This window comes from Lampris incognitus, chromosome 8 (genome assembly GCF_029633865.1).
Source record: "Lampris incognitus isolate fLamInc1 chromosome 8, fLamInc1.hap2, whole genome shotgun sequence".
NCBI classification, from domain to species: domain Eukaryota; kingdom Metazoa; phylum Chordata; class Actinopteri; order Lampriformes; family Lampridae; genus Lampris; species Lampris incognitus.
Genome location: NC_079218.1, coordinates 25,262,081 through 25,279,441, shown reverse-complemented (window position 1 = coordinate 25,279,441; position 17,361 = coordinate 25,262,081). Strand labels below are relative to the sequence as shown.

The 17,361-nt window shown below is 42.6% G+C and overlaps 1 protein-coding gene across 5 annotated transcripts in view; it reads left to right on the top strand.

Moving 5' to 3' along the window:
- Positions 1-4,681: 4,681 nt before the first annotated feature.
- The window catches only part of clip2 (CAP-GLY domain containing linker protein 2), a 58,723-nt gene continuing 46,043 nt past the window's right edge, over positions 4,682-17,361 (top strand). For all 5 annotated transcript variants that reach the window (XM_056284502.1, XM_056284501.1, XM_056284503.1 and 2 more), the window contains exons 1-2: positions 4,682-5,419; positions 6,812-7,036. In XM_056284502.1, the coding sequence (XP_056140477.1) occupies positions 6,922-7,036 (115 nt within the window). In that variant the 5' untranslated portion in view covers positions 4,682-5,419; positions 6,812-6,921. The remainder of the gene's footprint in view (positions 5,420-6,811; positions 7,037-17,361) is intronic.

Below are 17,361 nucleotides of genomic sequence, written 5' to 3'. Positions count from 1 at the left end.
GGGGAAAAAAGAATCACAGATGTGTGGTCTTTTCTCCCAGTTTTTTTTTCCTTTTTGTGCAAAGTAAAATGTGATATGCAGGTGTGAGAGAGAGTAATGGCGTTCCCTTCCTAGAAAAGATACTGCTTAGTGGTGTTCGAGTTAGCCCTAATGAGAGCACACCACTCCACTGAATACAGACCCTGGAGTTATACACAGAGAATCACAGTCTTCGTTAGGACCCTTAATGGTAAATATGTAAATCAAGGGGAAGCATGGACAGCTCCACATCACAACGGATGATGCCACTGACCCATTCATACCAGGATTTTAGTTTGCCGTGACAGGCATGACAGCTTAATAGATGCCATTTACAAGAAGCAATAGACTCCAATGGAGCCACCCACGGCTGAAGCATCCAAAACAGAATGAACATGCTGGTTGCACTCACACACCAATAAAAACAAAAAAACAAACTTTGAATAGACACATAAGAAGCATTAGGTTTGAATCTTTGATATTGTGTGTGAAAGATGAACAGAGAGAGATAGATAACAGTGCACCAGCCTTTGTCAAGGGCATGAGTATGACCAGGAAGAGAGCATCACTATGGAAACACATGGCAACATTATGGGAAGGGAAGACGCTCCAGGTTTGCTCTTGCAGCAGCAGGGGCACAGACATTACAATGCATCTTTGAGAGAGAAGAGAAGCTGGACACCGAAGGAAGGAGAAGATCCTTGGGTAGAAACCTTGAGTGACATGACTTTAAGCTTCTGAAAGGAAGGAATTGGAATGGTTACATGATGGCACTGATAACACTGAAAAACGAATTGTTAAGTGAAAATAGCACTGTAGAAGCCTAAAGGGTCAGATGAGAATACATTAGATAAAATGGCAAATAACACTTCTGTATAACTATGAAGTAGAAAGATTTGGAGTCATAAGAAAAAGAAAAGACAGACGGTCCTGATTGTGAGTGTGACAAAAAAAAAACCTTTCAAATCCAATGCACAATGAATATGAAATGTGGTTCCCTTGCTTTATAACGTGTCTTCCACTGTTCTGCAGGGGCTCTCTAAATAGTACCTCTTTTATGGACGCATTCTTTAGCCTATCAAGGTTAAAGCAACATTGATGTTCTCCTTTGTGATATACTCCAGTGTCTCTGTGAGATATTTAGTATATAATAGTTTGTTTGTGTATGTATTATTTTGGCACCCGCATGTTTGACTGCACAAAATGTTATCTTAGATTGGCTCAAGATTTGATATATTCATCCCCCAGGACTGTCATAACTCAGTCAGCAGATATAGCACCCCCCCCAACCCCATGTCACTATGAGGAACAAAATATCATGCTTTTTTTTTTCATCTCGAGCTGAGAAAAAAAAAAATATTCAAATGGCCCAACTGATTCTGGCTTTGTATTCAAAATTCCTTGTTTAAACAAACATGCATTAAAGTTAAACAATATAGGACTAGTACCCACTCCCACACTTTTGAAAAAGAGACAAGTAGCTTTGACTGCTAGAGTCAAGACTCTCGTTAATAAAAATAGAGTAATAATAATAGTAACAACAACAAAAAAATTAATAGATAACATAATGAAGAAATAATTAAAAAGCAACATTCTTTATATTAAACATTTTGTTTCACCCATTTATTAACACTCGAGTCATGAGATAATGTGAAAAATTTACAGGTGATAATCTCATATTGCTGTACGACCAAAATGTCAAGAGAGGCTACTGATTGAGGTCATGTAATGTCTCTTTCTGTTATTCAAAGGAATTGAATCAAGTGCAACTGGACTTGGTTATATATCCATGAAGACGTTTCGCCTCTCATCCAAGAGGCTTCATCAGTTTGTGCCTTTCTGACTAGGCGTCATCAGAACTCTGCAACACAGAGCTGACAATGTGCCCAGCAGCACTCAGGCCCAACGGGAAGAACACAAACACCTGAGGGGAGCTTTAAAAACCTGCGGCTACCCCAGTTGGACCTTTGTGAAAACTGCAACACGTTCCAGAAAGACCAACCGGGTGAGCGATGAGGAGAAGAGGAACAGAAGGAATAGCACAGTCATCCCGTATGTTTCTGGGGTCTCTGAGAAACTCAGGAGAATTTTTAACAAACACCGCATCCCGGTATACTTCAAACCCAGCAACACACTCCGACAAAAACTGGTTCATCCCAAAGACCGTGTACCACACACCCAGGAAAGCAATCTGGTGTATGCTGTACAATGCAATGAGGATTGTACTGACCTGTACATAGGAGAAACCAAACAACCACTACACAAACGGATGGCCCAACACAGAAGGCCAAACTCCTCAGGACAAGACTCAACAGTCTATCTACACCTAAAGGAGAAGACACACTCCTTCGAGGACAGCAACGTACACATTTTGGACAGGGAAGATAGATGGTTTGAAAGAGGGGTGAAGGAAGCCATCTATGTGAAACTGGAAAAACCATCCCTCAACAGAGGAGGAGGTCTGCGACACCACCTATCTCCCACTTACAATGCCGTCCTTTCATCTCTACCCAGGAGACTCAAGAAGCCTAGCCTCCAATAACAACAGTCGGTCACTAACGGCTTCAACGACTCTCATGACCACTGAATGGAGTACTAACGAAGTCGAAACTAACAGCCCCAACGACCGTCGCTGCTTCACATCGGAACACAAAAGAGCCATTGACATCAATAGATCTGATAACGACTCCAAAGAGGCTAAATATCTGAGTCTCATCACCAGCCAGTCAGACTAGCTTGGTCTAGTCAGAAAGGCACGAACTGAGGAAGCCTCTTGGATGAGAGGTGAAACGTCTTCACAGATATATACCAAGTCCAGTTGCACTTGATTTTCAATCCCTTTGGATAACCATGACCTGGATGAATGAGAACATTCACAGACATCTTTCTGTTATTCTGTGGTTTATTTATCTATCTATTTATTAATTTTCATTGGATGACATCTGAAAATACAGAGGTAGCAGAGCCAAACAATTAGCTTAATCTGATAACAACTGATATATTATTAGAATGTATTATGTTATGAATGTACCTTATTGCACTGTAATGTGACGTATTCTTTCTTGAATACCAAAAAGAGGAGTCTTCCTTAGGAAGATGTGTTTTTATGAAAATATGCAAGTAAAATTACAAAATGTATAACAAAAAATACCTTAGTTGTTATGAAAAAACGGGTGATTAATATACACTCACCGGCCACTTTATTAGGCACACCTGTCCAACTGCTCGTTAATGCAAAAGTCTAATCAGCCAATCACATGGCAGCAACTCAATGCATTTAGGCATGTAGACATGGTCAAGACGATCTGCTGCAGTTCAAACCGAGCATCAGAATGGGGAAGAAAGGTGATTTAAGTGACTTTGAACGTGGCATGGTTGTTGGTGCCAGACGGGCTGGTCTGAGTAGTTCAGAAACTGCTGATCTACTGGGATTTTCACGCACAACCATCTCTAGGGTTTACAGAGAATGGTCCGAAAAAGAGAAAATATCCAGTGAGCGGCAGTTCTGTCGGCGAAAATGCCTTGTTGATGCCAGAGGTCAGAGGAGAATGGCCAGACTGGTTCGAGCTGACAGAAAGGCAACAGTAACTCAAATAACCACTCATTACAACCGAGGTATGCAGAAGAGCATATCTGAACGCACAACACGTCGAACCTTGAGGCAGATGGGCTACAGCAGCAGAAGGCCACACCGGGTGCCACTCCTGTCAGCTAAGAACAGGAAACTGAGGCTACAATTCGCACAGGCTCACCAAAATTGGACAATAGAAGATTGGAAAAACGTTGCCTGGTCTGATGAGTCTCGATTTCTGCTGCGACATTCGGATGGTAGGGTCAGAATTTGGCGTCAACAACATGAAAGCATGGATCCATCCTGCCTTGCATCAACGGTTCAGGCAGGTGGTGGTGGTGTAATGGTGTGGGTGATATTTTCTTGGCACACTTTGGGCCCCTTAGTACCAACTGAGCATCGTTTCAAGGCCACAGCCTACCTGAGTATTGTTGCTGACCATGTCCATCCCTTTATGACCACAGTGTTCCCATCTTCTGATGGCTACTTCCAGCAGGATAACGCGCCATGTCATAAAGCTCGAATCATCTCAGACTGGTTTCTTGAACATGACAATGAGTTCACTGTACTCAAATGGCCTCCACAGTCACCAGATCTCAATCCAATAGAGCACCTTTGGGATGTGGTGGACCGGGAGATTCGCATCATGGATGTGCAGCCGACAAATCTGCAGCAACTGCGTGATGCTATCATGTCAATATGGACCAAACTCTCTGAGGAATGTTTCCAGTACCTTGTTGAATCTATGCCACGAAGGATTAAGGCAGTTCTGAAGGCAAAAGGGGGGTCCAACCCGGTACTAGCAAGGTGTACCTAATAAAGTGGCCAGTGAGTGTATGTCGCACAATGGTCCCCGGTTTCGCGGCGGGGCTGTCAAACCGAGACGTCATGTGACCTTGGACCACTGACCAATCTCGGCGCTTGGGAGTTAGCATGGCGTATCTACTGACCAATAGGAGGGCTTCAAATTATATTGGCCAGATTTTGTCGAAAATGCCGGAATTCGGGATGAGCCGACAGTGGCCCCGCCCACGGAATTTTTAGGGAGACTGGAAGTGGAAATAGGGAATATAGTGGCGTAAAGACCACGAGTTGGCGTTTACGTACGAGTTTGTCGCCGTCGCATTGTCGCTTAGAGCGATGCAGATTCACTTTGACGCTCTTACGACCTGCTTTTTTGTGTGACAGGTGTGTGAAATTAACTGTTTTGAAAGAAGAAATAAGTGCAAACACGTACCGCTGGTCTACGATCTGCTTTCATCTTTCCCACAGGAGCGTCCCTTTGTTCGGTCTAACCAAGTGGGCTGAGTCAGACAGAGGCTAACAGCCTGACAAATCTATGCGACCGTGCTAACGACAAGATCGAGAGGAAAAATCTACAAAAAAAAGACATAAAGGGATCTACAATACTTAGCGAGTGAACGTCTTTTGAGACCCCCTAAAAACGAAAGTTTGTTTGAATGTTGCTGATGCTGCGCCTCCATTCGGAAGCGGCGTGGACCCGTCCGGCTTTGTCTCACCATACACTGACAATTGGCAAAAGTACGTGGTGTTTTCTTTGAACGCGGCGTCATCAGAATGAACCGTCAGGCAAACCGCTAAGCCATCTTTCGGTCAATCGCTGACAGTGTGCGGTTCGCATCATCCATCCATCCACACGCGCACACACACACAGCTCCGATCCACACTCTCCCTTTCTGTCTCGGCTCAGCATCCATATTTGCATCCCAGGGAGTGGCAGCCCTAACCCCTTTCCTCAAGGCAGGGGGAAAAAAATTGAAAGTTTGCCGGTTCCCGTGCGGCCTCTGACACTAATCTTATAAAAGGAAGGTGAGTATTATCCCGTGCCTTTTACCTCATTCCCTATGTGTTGTGAAAGGATTCGGGGCTTGACGTGAAGGGCAGTCTAGACCACGTTGCCGCAGTCGCTACAACAATAGATCAAACTGGCGTTGTGTTAATTTTTGTTGAGGTGCACATTTATCCCCACGAACCGTGCGTTTTGCTTCAGTGGGATTCGGTGCCAATTCGGAAATTAATTACTGTGCAATAAGACCGTGTTATTTGAAAACGGTAGCGGCCTATACTCCGTTTCCTGTTTTTTTTCTTTCCCCCCTCTGAGTTCGAGTTTAACGTGACTGACCAATTTCCGATAGATTTTTAAAGGACTGGTAGCTAGCTGTACGTGGAAGCCCCACGCCTCCAGTTATATCATGACCTAAATCTTGTTAGATTTGGAAAACGTCTGACCGATTCATACGAAGTGGAGCAGGATGCTGAGACTGCTGTCTGACAGAATTATTTGCTAAGGCTCTGTGCCTTGTCTAAAATCATCAAATCGGGCAATGGGTTTTGCACTGTGATGTGTCTTGCTTCTATAGCATTGAACAGACCTTATCGGCCTTTTGCTGTGATTGTAGGCCACACTTCACTTGGGTGTAGGCCTATGTTAGGTCTAAATTCTATTATCATGTCTTACATTTCTTAGTTTATAGGCATCATGTTCACTAAGAAAGCATGGGCCTATGTAAAGCAGTGGCCTTGCAGAAAAACTACACATGATCGAAATAACATGGTTTTCTCAAAACAGCGTTACAAACTGCAAATGGTCAACGCTAAATAATAGGTGGCTGAGTGGATAAGCCTGTGGAAAGGGTAGACATTGATTAAAACAGTGAGCTAACTAGCTTTGGGTGATGGCACTGGCTTTGCCAGCATTGGCCCATTCAATTTGGGCAGGGCTTTTCAAGGCTTAGGGCATGGCTGGCAAAAACACTGGTCATCTTTGAGCTGTAGTCGTTACAGACAGCGGGGACACTTTAGGACTGCCCGATTCCGTCACAGTGAGACTCCATGGAAGCAGTTGAGGGTTCAGTATCTTGCTCAGAGGAACTATCAGCAAAGCTGTTGAGCTAAAAGTTCCTCTCATTAACTTTATGTATTCCACGCAAATTCATCAACTTTATGTATTCCAGGCAAATTGCACACAAGCTTTCAGGCTATTGCGGTATTGAAAACAACCTTCAAAAATGTTCATATGTGTTATTTGTATATACATGTTTATTCAAAAAGTTATCTCTGTCACTGATGCAGCTGTGTCGTTGAGAACCACTTGTTTCAAGCAGGCATCGTTAAAATCAACCCTAATTCTTTAATGCCATAGCTTTAGAGTTCTCATTCTCTCCGATGGTTGTCTGTCTTTCATGCCATTCATATCAACAGCTAAACATGGAGAGAAAGAGCCACCATTTTCACATCTAGTGCCTGATCCACAAGCCTTTAACACCCCGGAACAAGTTGTCAGCTCCTGGCCACCTCTCTACAACTGTGGAATGAATATGCTGAAATCCAGCGGACTTAAAATCCCTGGCCGGGGGCCAAAACATTCCAGCCCAGTGGGAAGGACCTCAGCTGGGGGAACTTCCTGCCCTGTTGTCTCCAAAGACAGTAAGTATTTTCGCTCGCTCCTGATCTTTTGGGAATGAAAATGGCTTTCTGGGTCTCGTTTCCTCTCAACACTTTGACTGTTCATTTATAAATGACTAAAACACAGATTTGCCAGATTACTTCACAGAATTTTAAAGTTTACTTATTTTTAGCTTGTTTGCCTTGTCTTTCATTCCACTACCATTATTTGAGGCATTTTTATTGCTTTAGCATAGTTGTCACCCTGTTTTAATGTGGAGCTATTTTGCCGTGTAGCAATATTTGCAGGAAGTTGCATCATCCTTTACCTTGGAGTACAACATTACACAGATGCAGGGTAGGTTTAATAAGTTATCGATCCCAAAGATTCCAGTTGCTCTCTTTTTTTGGCATACGCTTCCCAGGAGTCATTTCAAAAAACTGTTAACTAGTTTTTCCACAACAACATGGAGTGTTTATTCAACCTATCCTCTGTGGTTGACCAACCACTGCTAGGTGACATAAAACACATTACATTATATTACATTACAGTCATTTAGCCGACGCTTTTATCCAAAGCGACTTACAATAAGTGCATTTAACGTAGGAAATCAGGAGAACTACAAGTCATTAGAGGTCATGAGTGCATCTTCTTTCTAAACAAGCATCTAAGAGCAAAACCAGTGTTAAAGTAAAAGCGCAGGAAAAAAAATTAACGAGTGAATACAATAAGTGCTAAGAGCAAGTAACAGGGTAGTAGTTCTTGAAGAGGTGAGAACACATCATTTCCTTTGTCATGCTTGGGATTTATGGTAGGGATTTCGCCACAGACACACATTTGTATTTGTCTGTATTAACACAAATGCTTTCACCAGTGGCCAATACGCTGAATTGTCATTGTGTCACCTTGTTCGGGGAAAGATAGTAACTTATGGGAGATTTATTTTAGTGAGAATCTTCAAGAATTTTACTTTAAAGTTATTAAAAAAAAGTTTTGACTAAAAGTAGACCTGATGAAATTAAACTGAAAAGACAAATAACTCAAATAAAAAAATGAATTGTTTGCCTCTTAATCTTGCAAAATGATGAAACATTATTTTGAAATTCTATTATTTTGGTTACTAAGCATATAAGATATCTTGTTTAGATATATTCTGTATATCTACTCAAATCCAACTACTAAAAATGCTATCTAAGAATTAAAACAACTATATAATATAAAAACCATGGCCTCAGACTGATATCTGATATCAGGGTACTAAATTTCACTTTACAAACGCAGTGTCAAAACTCAGCAAAGCGAACCGAAGACTTAATCCGAGTTTGAAAACTAAAAACAACAGCTGCTCTTGTGCTTTATCCTCAGGCACCCTGTTTTTCCTCCCCAGTTTTAGAGCAAATAACAAATCCATACTTCACGTATACTTGCTCATTACATACTTGTTATTACTACTGTTACACTCTTAACTGACCCTACAGAACTTTTGTGGGCCCTCTTTGAGCCACTCTTGTTATGACCATTAGTCTGTATGGGAGGTCTGCTATCAGAGGATGTTAAAGTAGAAGTGTGTCATGGTTCAACCTATCTGTGGAATTTTATGTTAAGGAACTGATGGAAAACCAAGATGGTCGTTATACAAGTGAACAGTTAGACTCTGGACACCCTTAGAGTAAATTTATTCTGTCTTACAGTTTTCTTGATTATCTTGGCATAAAGTACTGCCATACTATGTTTTTGACTATCCCAGGAACAAATTGAGGGGTTTAATCATGTAAAGCAGGAGGAGTCCACATTAGTCACCGCTCAGGTCATGTCACTACTTAGAGGGTGTTTAAGGATACTGCTTAGGTAGTTCAAATATTTACGATCATAATCGAAAGCAACTTAACCAGATTGAGACATGATTTTCCCATCCCTCACAGCAACAAAGTAGAAGTAAAATATGCATTATAACTGTGCTGCTACTCTCTATGACAGTATTAACAGCAGGTATTTTAGGAGAGTAATAATGAATTTGCACAAATAAAAACATAAAATAGTCTGCATTAAGATGGTCCCTGACTGTTTTTCTGAGAAATACACCTGCTGAGGGAGCTTACTGCAAATGATATGTAATTTGCATGCCTAAGAAGCATTTTTGAATAATTAACTTCCATCCATCCATTATCCAAACCACTTATCCTACTCTCAGGGTCACAGGGATGCTGTAGCCTATCCCAGCAGTCATTGGGCGGCAGGCAGGGAGACACCCTGGACAGGTCGCCAGGCCATCACAGGGCAGTAATTAACTTTTTGGGAGCAATTTGCATAGACCAAGAAAGTGCACAAGGTCAGTTAGACCCTAAACCCATCGTTCCCAATTCATGCCAGTGTTTGAGTCATATTCTCTGAATATGGAAAGAGAGAAGTCAAACTATACCTGAAAATCTTCTTGTCCTTCTCAAAAACTGGTCCAGTCCTGAATAAAAAAAAAAAACATTTAATGTTGCCATCTGGACTGCAGCCTGCTGTTATGAACCTGCTCCATTATGTTCACCTGGTCAGTGGCTAACTGGGAATATTATAACTTGAGTGTAGACTTTCTATATGCTCTCTTTGACACTCATATTGTTCACAGCGATATGTGCTTAGTGTGCCCCATTCTCCTCTATGTTAAGGGTTGTATGGAAATGTTTAAAAACTGCCTATATTATTATAGTAATTTGACGACTTTACTGTCACCACCTTGTCCTCTACTTTGAAAGTGGTCACAACCACTTTTGTCATAGACACAGTTCAGCTGTATACCACCTGTGTGTAGATCTGAGCTACATATCTCCACTATGTACAGTAGGTATGCTAGCATTGATTGCTATCTTATTGTGGAGGAAGAGAGGGCCTGACTATGGGCACTAAAGTGCATGAAATGCAATAAATTCTCACTCATGTTAAAACTCTAGTAGTCATTCAGTTATTTCATCAATACAATGAGAATTGAATGCAAACTGTTGAGCGTGCAAGCAAGATGTTGATAACAAAATAATTAGCCTATTTCTTTTGGGAAGGAAACTCTGAGTGAAGAGGGACATACCCCTCCAACCCTGTCCTGTTTATTTATCTGTTGGAAAATGTCCCATAATGCTTCCGTGATTGGTTGGGGGAATGTTTTTCCTGCTGTGGGAAGTTTTACTCTTACTGGGTCTCTAACTCCTCCCCTTTACCCTATATTTCACTAACAAGGACCACGCCACACACTGAGTTTATACGTTTAATGAGAAGAGGAAATATTGGACAATGGGGATGAATAATGGAAGTGAGCTTGAGGATAGATGTGGAAGTCATCTGATTAGGCTGGTCTGGGACATCTTGACATATGGTGGCTGCGGAGAAGGAGACTTGGGGTGGGGATTCTGTCTTAGGTGATGATTTTCCCGAGCCGACTATGGACCCCCAAAAAGTCAGATTACACAGAGCTGAGGTTAGCATGGACTTTACAGAGGTTGTTGAGATTATTGCAAGAATGATATGCCTGAGATGACCAGCAGCTGAGAACTTGAATTATTTGATCTGAGATGCCCAGTCTGGTTGCTGTGGAAGCTGCTCCAATGTGGACAGAGATGGATAGATTAGTGTTCTAGAGATATACCGGAGATGCAAAGAATTTGTCAGAAATGCTTGTTAAACCAGAATCTGGTGGCCATTTTCCCAGTTTCAGTAAGAAAGAGTAGGTCTTGAGGTGAGGCATTTGCACTTTACCTGCAACAGACATATTCAGATAATGGCTCATATGGGCTGAGGTAGGAGTCTAGACGGAAGAGCTAGATGGGAAATGAAGTTCCTAATTGGTCAGTTTTACTTCTTCGGAGTGTGAATATGGGAGTGTGAATAGTGATGTCTGACAGACTGGGATAACGAGATGGATTATAGGTAGAAGAAGTTGGAGTGAATTCAGAGCACTGTAGGAAGCCGAAAAAGGCCAGTAAGAACATGGGTTCTAAAGTTAGGTCGACTGAGGGAGATGAGTAACCTGAGCATAGCGAAAGGATGCAAAGGCTGAGAAGATCAAGCATTGCCTTCTCTGCAAGCATTTTGCAGAGAGGGCAGGTTCTTGTTTTCACAAGCCTTCGAGAAGCATGGACATGTGGGAATGGGAGATAAAGGGACAGTGGTTGCTGGTGGCAAGTTCGAAGAAAAAGTTGATTGCGGACAAGAAAGTCTGGATGGTGGAAGAGCAGATTTTTAGAGTGGAATGAACGTGTGTGATAAAGCTGCAGATAGACATGACATCTAGTGAGGGAAAGGGCAGTTGATAGGTAGCGAGATATGCCTTGAAATAGTTCCAGCCTGTTAGGTAGGTTGAGAGTGTGTGTGGGGCAAGGCTGTTACGGATGGCTTCTTGCAAAGCATTCGAAAGATTTGTTAACTGCGGAGCTAGTTGAATATGGTGGCTGAAAACGTTGGGACTGGTATGGGCTGGATGTCCAGTTCTGGGGCTAAGAGTCTGAATTTCTGAAAGGAGAAGCAAGACAATGAATCAGCAATGCAGTTGTGGTATCTGGGGACATGAGCTGCATGGAGAAGGAACTGGTGTCGGGCAGAGATTCAAGATTCAAGAGATTTATTGCAATTTGCACAGGAACACACCAGTACAGGTGCATTGGAATTCCTGTGCAAAACTCAAGAGTCAGTTTTTAAAAAGAAAAAAAGGCAAAGAAAGGTGATTAAAAGAGCAGCATCTTATATACACCCTATATAAAAATACACATTATGAATCAATACACACTGTACACACTATATAAAAATACACGGATTAATGTGGGTCTGCATAGGAACTGCTTAATTGCTCAAGAACAAGATCAACCTTTGTTTATGATCTCTGCTACTGCAGTGTTGTCTGAGTGGAGGAGCATAGACTACCTAGACTAGCGGTGGCTAACCATGTACCATGGAGAGCCATGTGTATGCAGATTTTCATTCCAACCAAACTCCACACCAGGTGATTTCACTGATACATTCTTCCTCTTTGGTTGAAGGGTTGCTAATCAGTGAAATCACCTGGTGTGGAGTCCGGCTGGAATGAAAACCTGCATACACGTGGCCTTCTATGGCACATGGTTAGCCACCCCTGACCTAGACCGTTCGTGCCCCAGAAGAATGGTGGCTATTATGATGGGGTACAGTTCATGGAGTGCAGATGAGGGGGAAACAGACTGTAGGTCAAGAGAACTGAGCTTTTGGGGCCACTTGGAAGCAAACCATCACCCGCTGTGGTAACCGCCGAAGCCTATGGAAGAAGCTGTATTCGTATAGAGTTGAATGTCTTCGGGTTGGGTGACAGTCATTGTAGAAAAAAGAAATGCCATTCCAGAAAGACAAGAATTGTTGCCAGAGAAGTATGTCCATTGTGTATGCATCATCTAGTATGACTGTCGTAGAGAGAGGGGATGGCTGCTGCTTTTATTAGAAGGTTGGAAAGGAAGGGTTTCCCTTAGGGGATTATGCATAGAGCATAATTGAGGTGGCCGAGAGGGGCTAACAGCTGCCACTTTGTGCATCTGTCCACTAGCAGATAGTTCGACAGAAGCAGTGTGATGCACTGTATTTTCTTGGGGGGCAGATATGTCTGGAAGGAGATAGTCCAGGATGATACCTAAAAATTCTATGGAGGTACAAGACCCTGAGGTTTTTTCTTTGGAAAGTGGGATGCCAAGTTCTGAGAAGGTTTTGGTAAGAGTAGAAAGCCCAAGGTATGGAGGTGAGGATAGAGGGGTGACTATCAGGAAATCATCGCAGATGGAGAACATAAGGGAGTCTGTGGTTCTTGGTGAGGATCCAGCATAAGGCTTCTGAAAGGGAGATGAACATTTTAGGGCTGCTTCTACAGTTGAATGTGAGGCATACAGCAAAGTAATGAGTTTTTTTTTCCCCAGAAAACTCCAAAGAAACACCAGAAGTCCAAATGAATGAGCAAGACTTTGAAAGCACTGGTAATATTTGCTTTGGAGAGCCAAGCACCATGGCCTGCCAAACAGATGAGGGTGATGGCATGGTCGATGGTTGCATGCTGCATGGAAAAGTCTGGTATGGAATGACGCTGGTGATGCTTGGAATGTGTGTGCCATGAGGAAAAGATGATAAGCCTCTTTTTTATTAGAATATTTCCGAGTGGCGATGCCTATAGGGCTGATACGGGTGACTGGGAAAGGTGGATTGGGAAATGGGCCTATCATGAATACTGCTTTGATGTCTTTAGCTAGTAAGGTGTCAATGGTGTCAGGTTTGGAGAGAGCGGACTGAAGGTTGCCGGAAGTGCAGGAGGTTTGGAGTTTGCTGGGGCTTGAGTGTTGGTGGATGCAAACTAAATTTGAAACAACCTAGTTTTATTGTCAGAGCGACTGAAGGGAATGCCTTTCCTCTTTAGGGCACTCGGAAGATGAGCCACGGTCCAGTCTCTGATGGTTGTTTCGAGACTTGGATGTGGAGACAGCCAATGCAATGGAGGCGCACCTCAAGTGCGCAGAGAAGGGCTGTCAGGAGTTAGTCATGAGGAAGGTCGCTGACGAGGAGAGCAATCAAGCCGGCTCCCACAAAAATTCCCAACCTGGCTCTCTCCATCTGGCCACCTAATCCTCCCCCTGTGTAATTCCCTCAGTGATTCTCTCCATCGCCACCTCAAGCTAATGTGTGGTGAGCATTCTGGCTTAAAGTGGCTTGCCATGCATCACCCAGGTGGGTGCTACACATCGGTGGTGGTTGAGGTGAGTTTCTCCCCATCACTGTGAAGTGCTTTGGGTGTCAAGATAAAGTGCTACTTAAATGTAATCCATTATGTCTTTCATGACCATGGGTCCTTGGCCTGGTGGATGGAGGAGAGAAATCCTGGGATCGAGTCAGAGTTGGAGAGATCTCATTAGGTGGGCTTTGATGGTGGTACCCACGAGGCTGAGGGATGTGTATTGTAGAGTGCAAGCGGCTTTGGTTAGAAGATTGAATTTGATGCGGGCAGCGACTGGGCGCTGTCCACATCAAATTCAAAACCCTGACACTGGCTTACAAAATGGCAACTAATACAACTTCCGCCTACCTGAACTACTTCATTCAGGTCTATGCTCTCTCCCACTCACTACACTCTGCCAATGAAAGGTAACTGGTTCTCCCACCACAACAGGGGCCCTAAGTTGCTAACTAGACTCTTCTCTTCTGTAGTTTTGTGGTAGTGGAACGAGTTACGAAACTGTTCGATCAGCAGAGTCCCTCTCAATTTTAAAGAAAAGGCTAAAGGCCCAACTCTTTCACGAACACCTCTGCCCTTGATGGACTAAAGAAAAAAAAATCCGCTTCTATGCACTCTATGCATTGCGGCTCTGCACTGCCTGTTGGCACCTATGTCTTATCGGACTCGAACTTAGCTTTATGGCACTTTATGGCACTTACTCGTGTTTGTCCTCACCTGCATAGATCCTTGCTTGTGTTGTATCAGCTCTCAGTTGTATATCACTTTGGAGAAAAGCGTCTGCTTAATGAAATTGTAAATTTTAATTGTGATTGTAAAATTGGCTATGGTCTGAGTGTTGTGGGAATAACATGACTGGAGAAAGATCGCTGTCGAGTCGACCGTCACCTGAATCAGGTGGATTGATTTGCAGTTCGGGATCCATGGTGATTTGGTTTTTGTTTTGTTATTTTCTGAGGTAGCGTTAGTCTGTTTTGAATTAATACGATTGAGTGCTGGCGTGATGCACAGTCCATCATCGACAGAATGGAGACAAACGGTGTTGGATGGGTTGACCAGGTATAAGTAGGCTTGCCAGGTGATTAGCAGAGTGGTTAAGGCGTGGCCCTGCTTCCTTTGTTTAAAACTACACTATTTAGGTTTTGCACAGTAGTGGCCCTTTTTTGCTGTGATCGATACTTCCTCAGTACTTTCCAATATACATCACAAGGCTACAGTGGCATACAGTAACAGAGGCTTGACATCAAAACATCTACCCTTTGTCTACCGCCATGTGTTGACGTATGGAAACTACTGAAGACACACTAGCGCTTGTCCTTCATTTGGTGCGGTTGCCCTTTTTTATGACAGTGTTGCATGACAAGACATATATGTGATATGTAAGAAGCTTGGTCGCACCAGGCCGTTGAGGCTTGAACAGCAAAAGTACTCTGTACATTGAATCACCAGTTGCACAATTTGTTCTGTATAAATTCACATATTAATTTAGGTGAATACATGGCGAAAGACAAAAAATAGACAATTTCAGCATTTCAGTGCTCTGCTAACAATCAACAAGCGCCGCTAGTGTGCCATACTCACATAGTGTAACATTAAGTGAGTTGGTAATTTGGGATAAAGGGCCAATACATCAGAAGCTGGCGCAATTGTTCATTACCCCCAGTGAAGTTAAAGTAGGGTTTCTATACCCAGGGACTAAGCGCGCATTTATCCTTTGAGATGGTTGTTTATGTCCTGTGTCCTCAGCATCACCTCCCTGGACAATTATATGTCAATCATAGAGATTGGGCAGTCTCCCAGTAGATTTATCCACTCTCTCCAACTGTTGGCTACTGTGTCACTCTGCTGCCAGTTCGGATTTGCTTGCTTAACATCAAAACCACAATGGTTTCCGTTAAGGCACAACTATATGAAGTTGCAATGGTGTATTTTAAATTTCTCCTAAATTTATCAGTGATTCGTGGGAGTATGTTATTATCAGGTCCTCATCCCACTATGAGAAAAGAATATGAGGTAGTTTCACCTGTTCTCTCTCTGCCATAGGTTAAAGGACCACTGTTCTACCATAGAGATGATACGCTACATCAAAAAGTTTGACCTACTATGTGAGCACCTGATCTGTTTTAAGCAAGACAAATTGTCTGCCCTGTCTCTCTCTGTCTGTCTGAAAATATAAAGTACATTGAAGCATAAAACAAACTCATTAAAAGTCAAAGATATTAATCCTTCAGTGTTGAGCTGCCTTCATCTGTAGTGAGTGAAATTACACGTGTCAGCCTCACACAGCTGCCAGTGCTAGTTACACACAACCCTGAAGAAGACAACAAACAACACAGCTTTGTCTGAACGAGCTCCTCTGTTCCATTTTTAATAAAATGGCCAAGTTAGACCAAAATAATAATAATAATGATATATCCACAACTGAGAATGAGATAAATGTAAATAGCCAGAGTTGGGAGATGATACAGATGAGGAAGAGGTGTGTGTAACTTAAGTACGACGAGCGTAAGAATTGGTAGAGAAAGGAAGGGAGGGATGACCCCCTCCACAGATCCTCGGAGCTGTAGAGCGACCATTGTGCACAGTCGATGAATGGGGGAATTCAGATGGTGGTGGGAGGTGACCAGGCACAATAGTGAAAGTGAGGACTGTGTTCTTGTTCCTCCTGCTTCTGCCAAGGATACTTTTACCGTCACTCCTCTGTTGCCTCAGCAACCCAGATCATGGGGTTAGCTCCAGTTTTAAACCGATACATTTGTTTTTCTGGCCAGGACCATAATTTTCGTGTATGTATCCATGTATGGCTTGGACTGAAAGTCTTTGAAGGCACAATCTGCTGACACAGCGTATAGATTCACAAACACTCATACCCCAAAACATGAACATGTGGATGTGCCCGTCAGAAAACAGTGAAAACAAAGATACATTTTGTGAGATTTTAAAAGAAGACATATTGGATCAAATTGGCAAAAAATATTAAATCAATAAACCCATTCAAAATAATAGCCCAAAATACTTGTCCTTCACGGATTTTACAAACATGTCACAGAGAATTGTTTGATTAATCTGAACCACAATTTCCATGTTATACAAGTGTTCAGTTTGTACCACAAAAATGTGTGTGTGTGTGTGTGTGTGTGTGTGTGTGCGTGTGCGCGCGCACATGCACACGCGCATTCGATATGTTTTACAATTAACTTGTGCCTGCTTGATTTGCAATGTTTTTCCACCTCCTCAAATAATATCTACACAGTTTCTGCTGGTTCTGTCTCTAGCATAATGCACATTCCCATAATTTAAGTTACATAATTACTGATTTTATTTTTCCTTTGGTATAATAAGCCGCCAAGTAGCATCTGTTTTAAGCACACCTGTATAAAGACTGTTATTGAAAACCTCTGCTATGCACAAGACTTCATATGTGTGATGTCAATGTCAAACGCTGTAAAATAACATGTAAGCTATGATTTAACGTACTTGTTTATTTCAAAGCTGATCATTTTGTATCCAGCAGCTTTCTGAGCCATAACTGTCTCAACCAATCACCCACTGAATGCAGCATGTTCCTAAAACCATACAAAAGGTGTCCAATTAACAAAACCTGCACACATGCATCACAACCGATGGGGAGAACTTAGACTTTAAACCTTATTG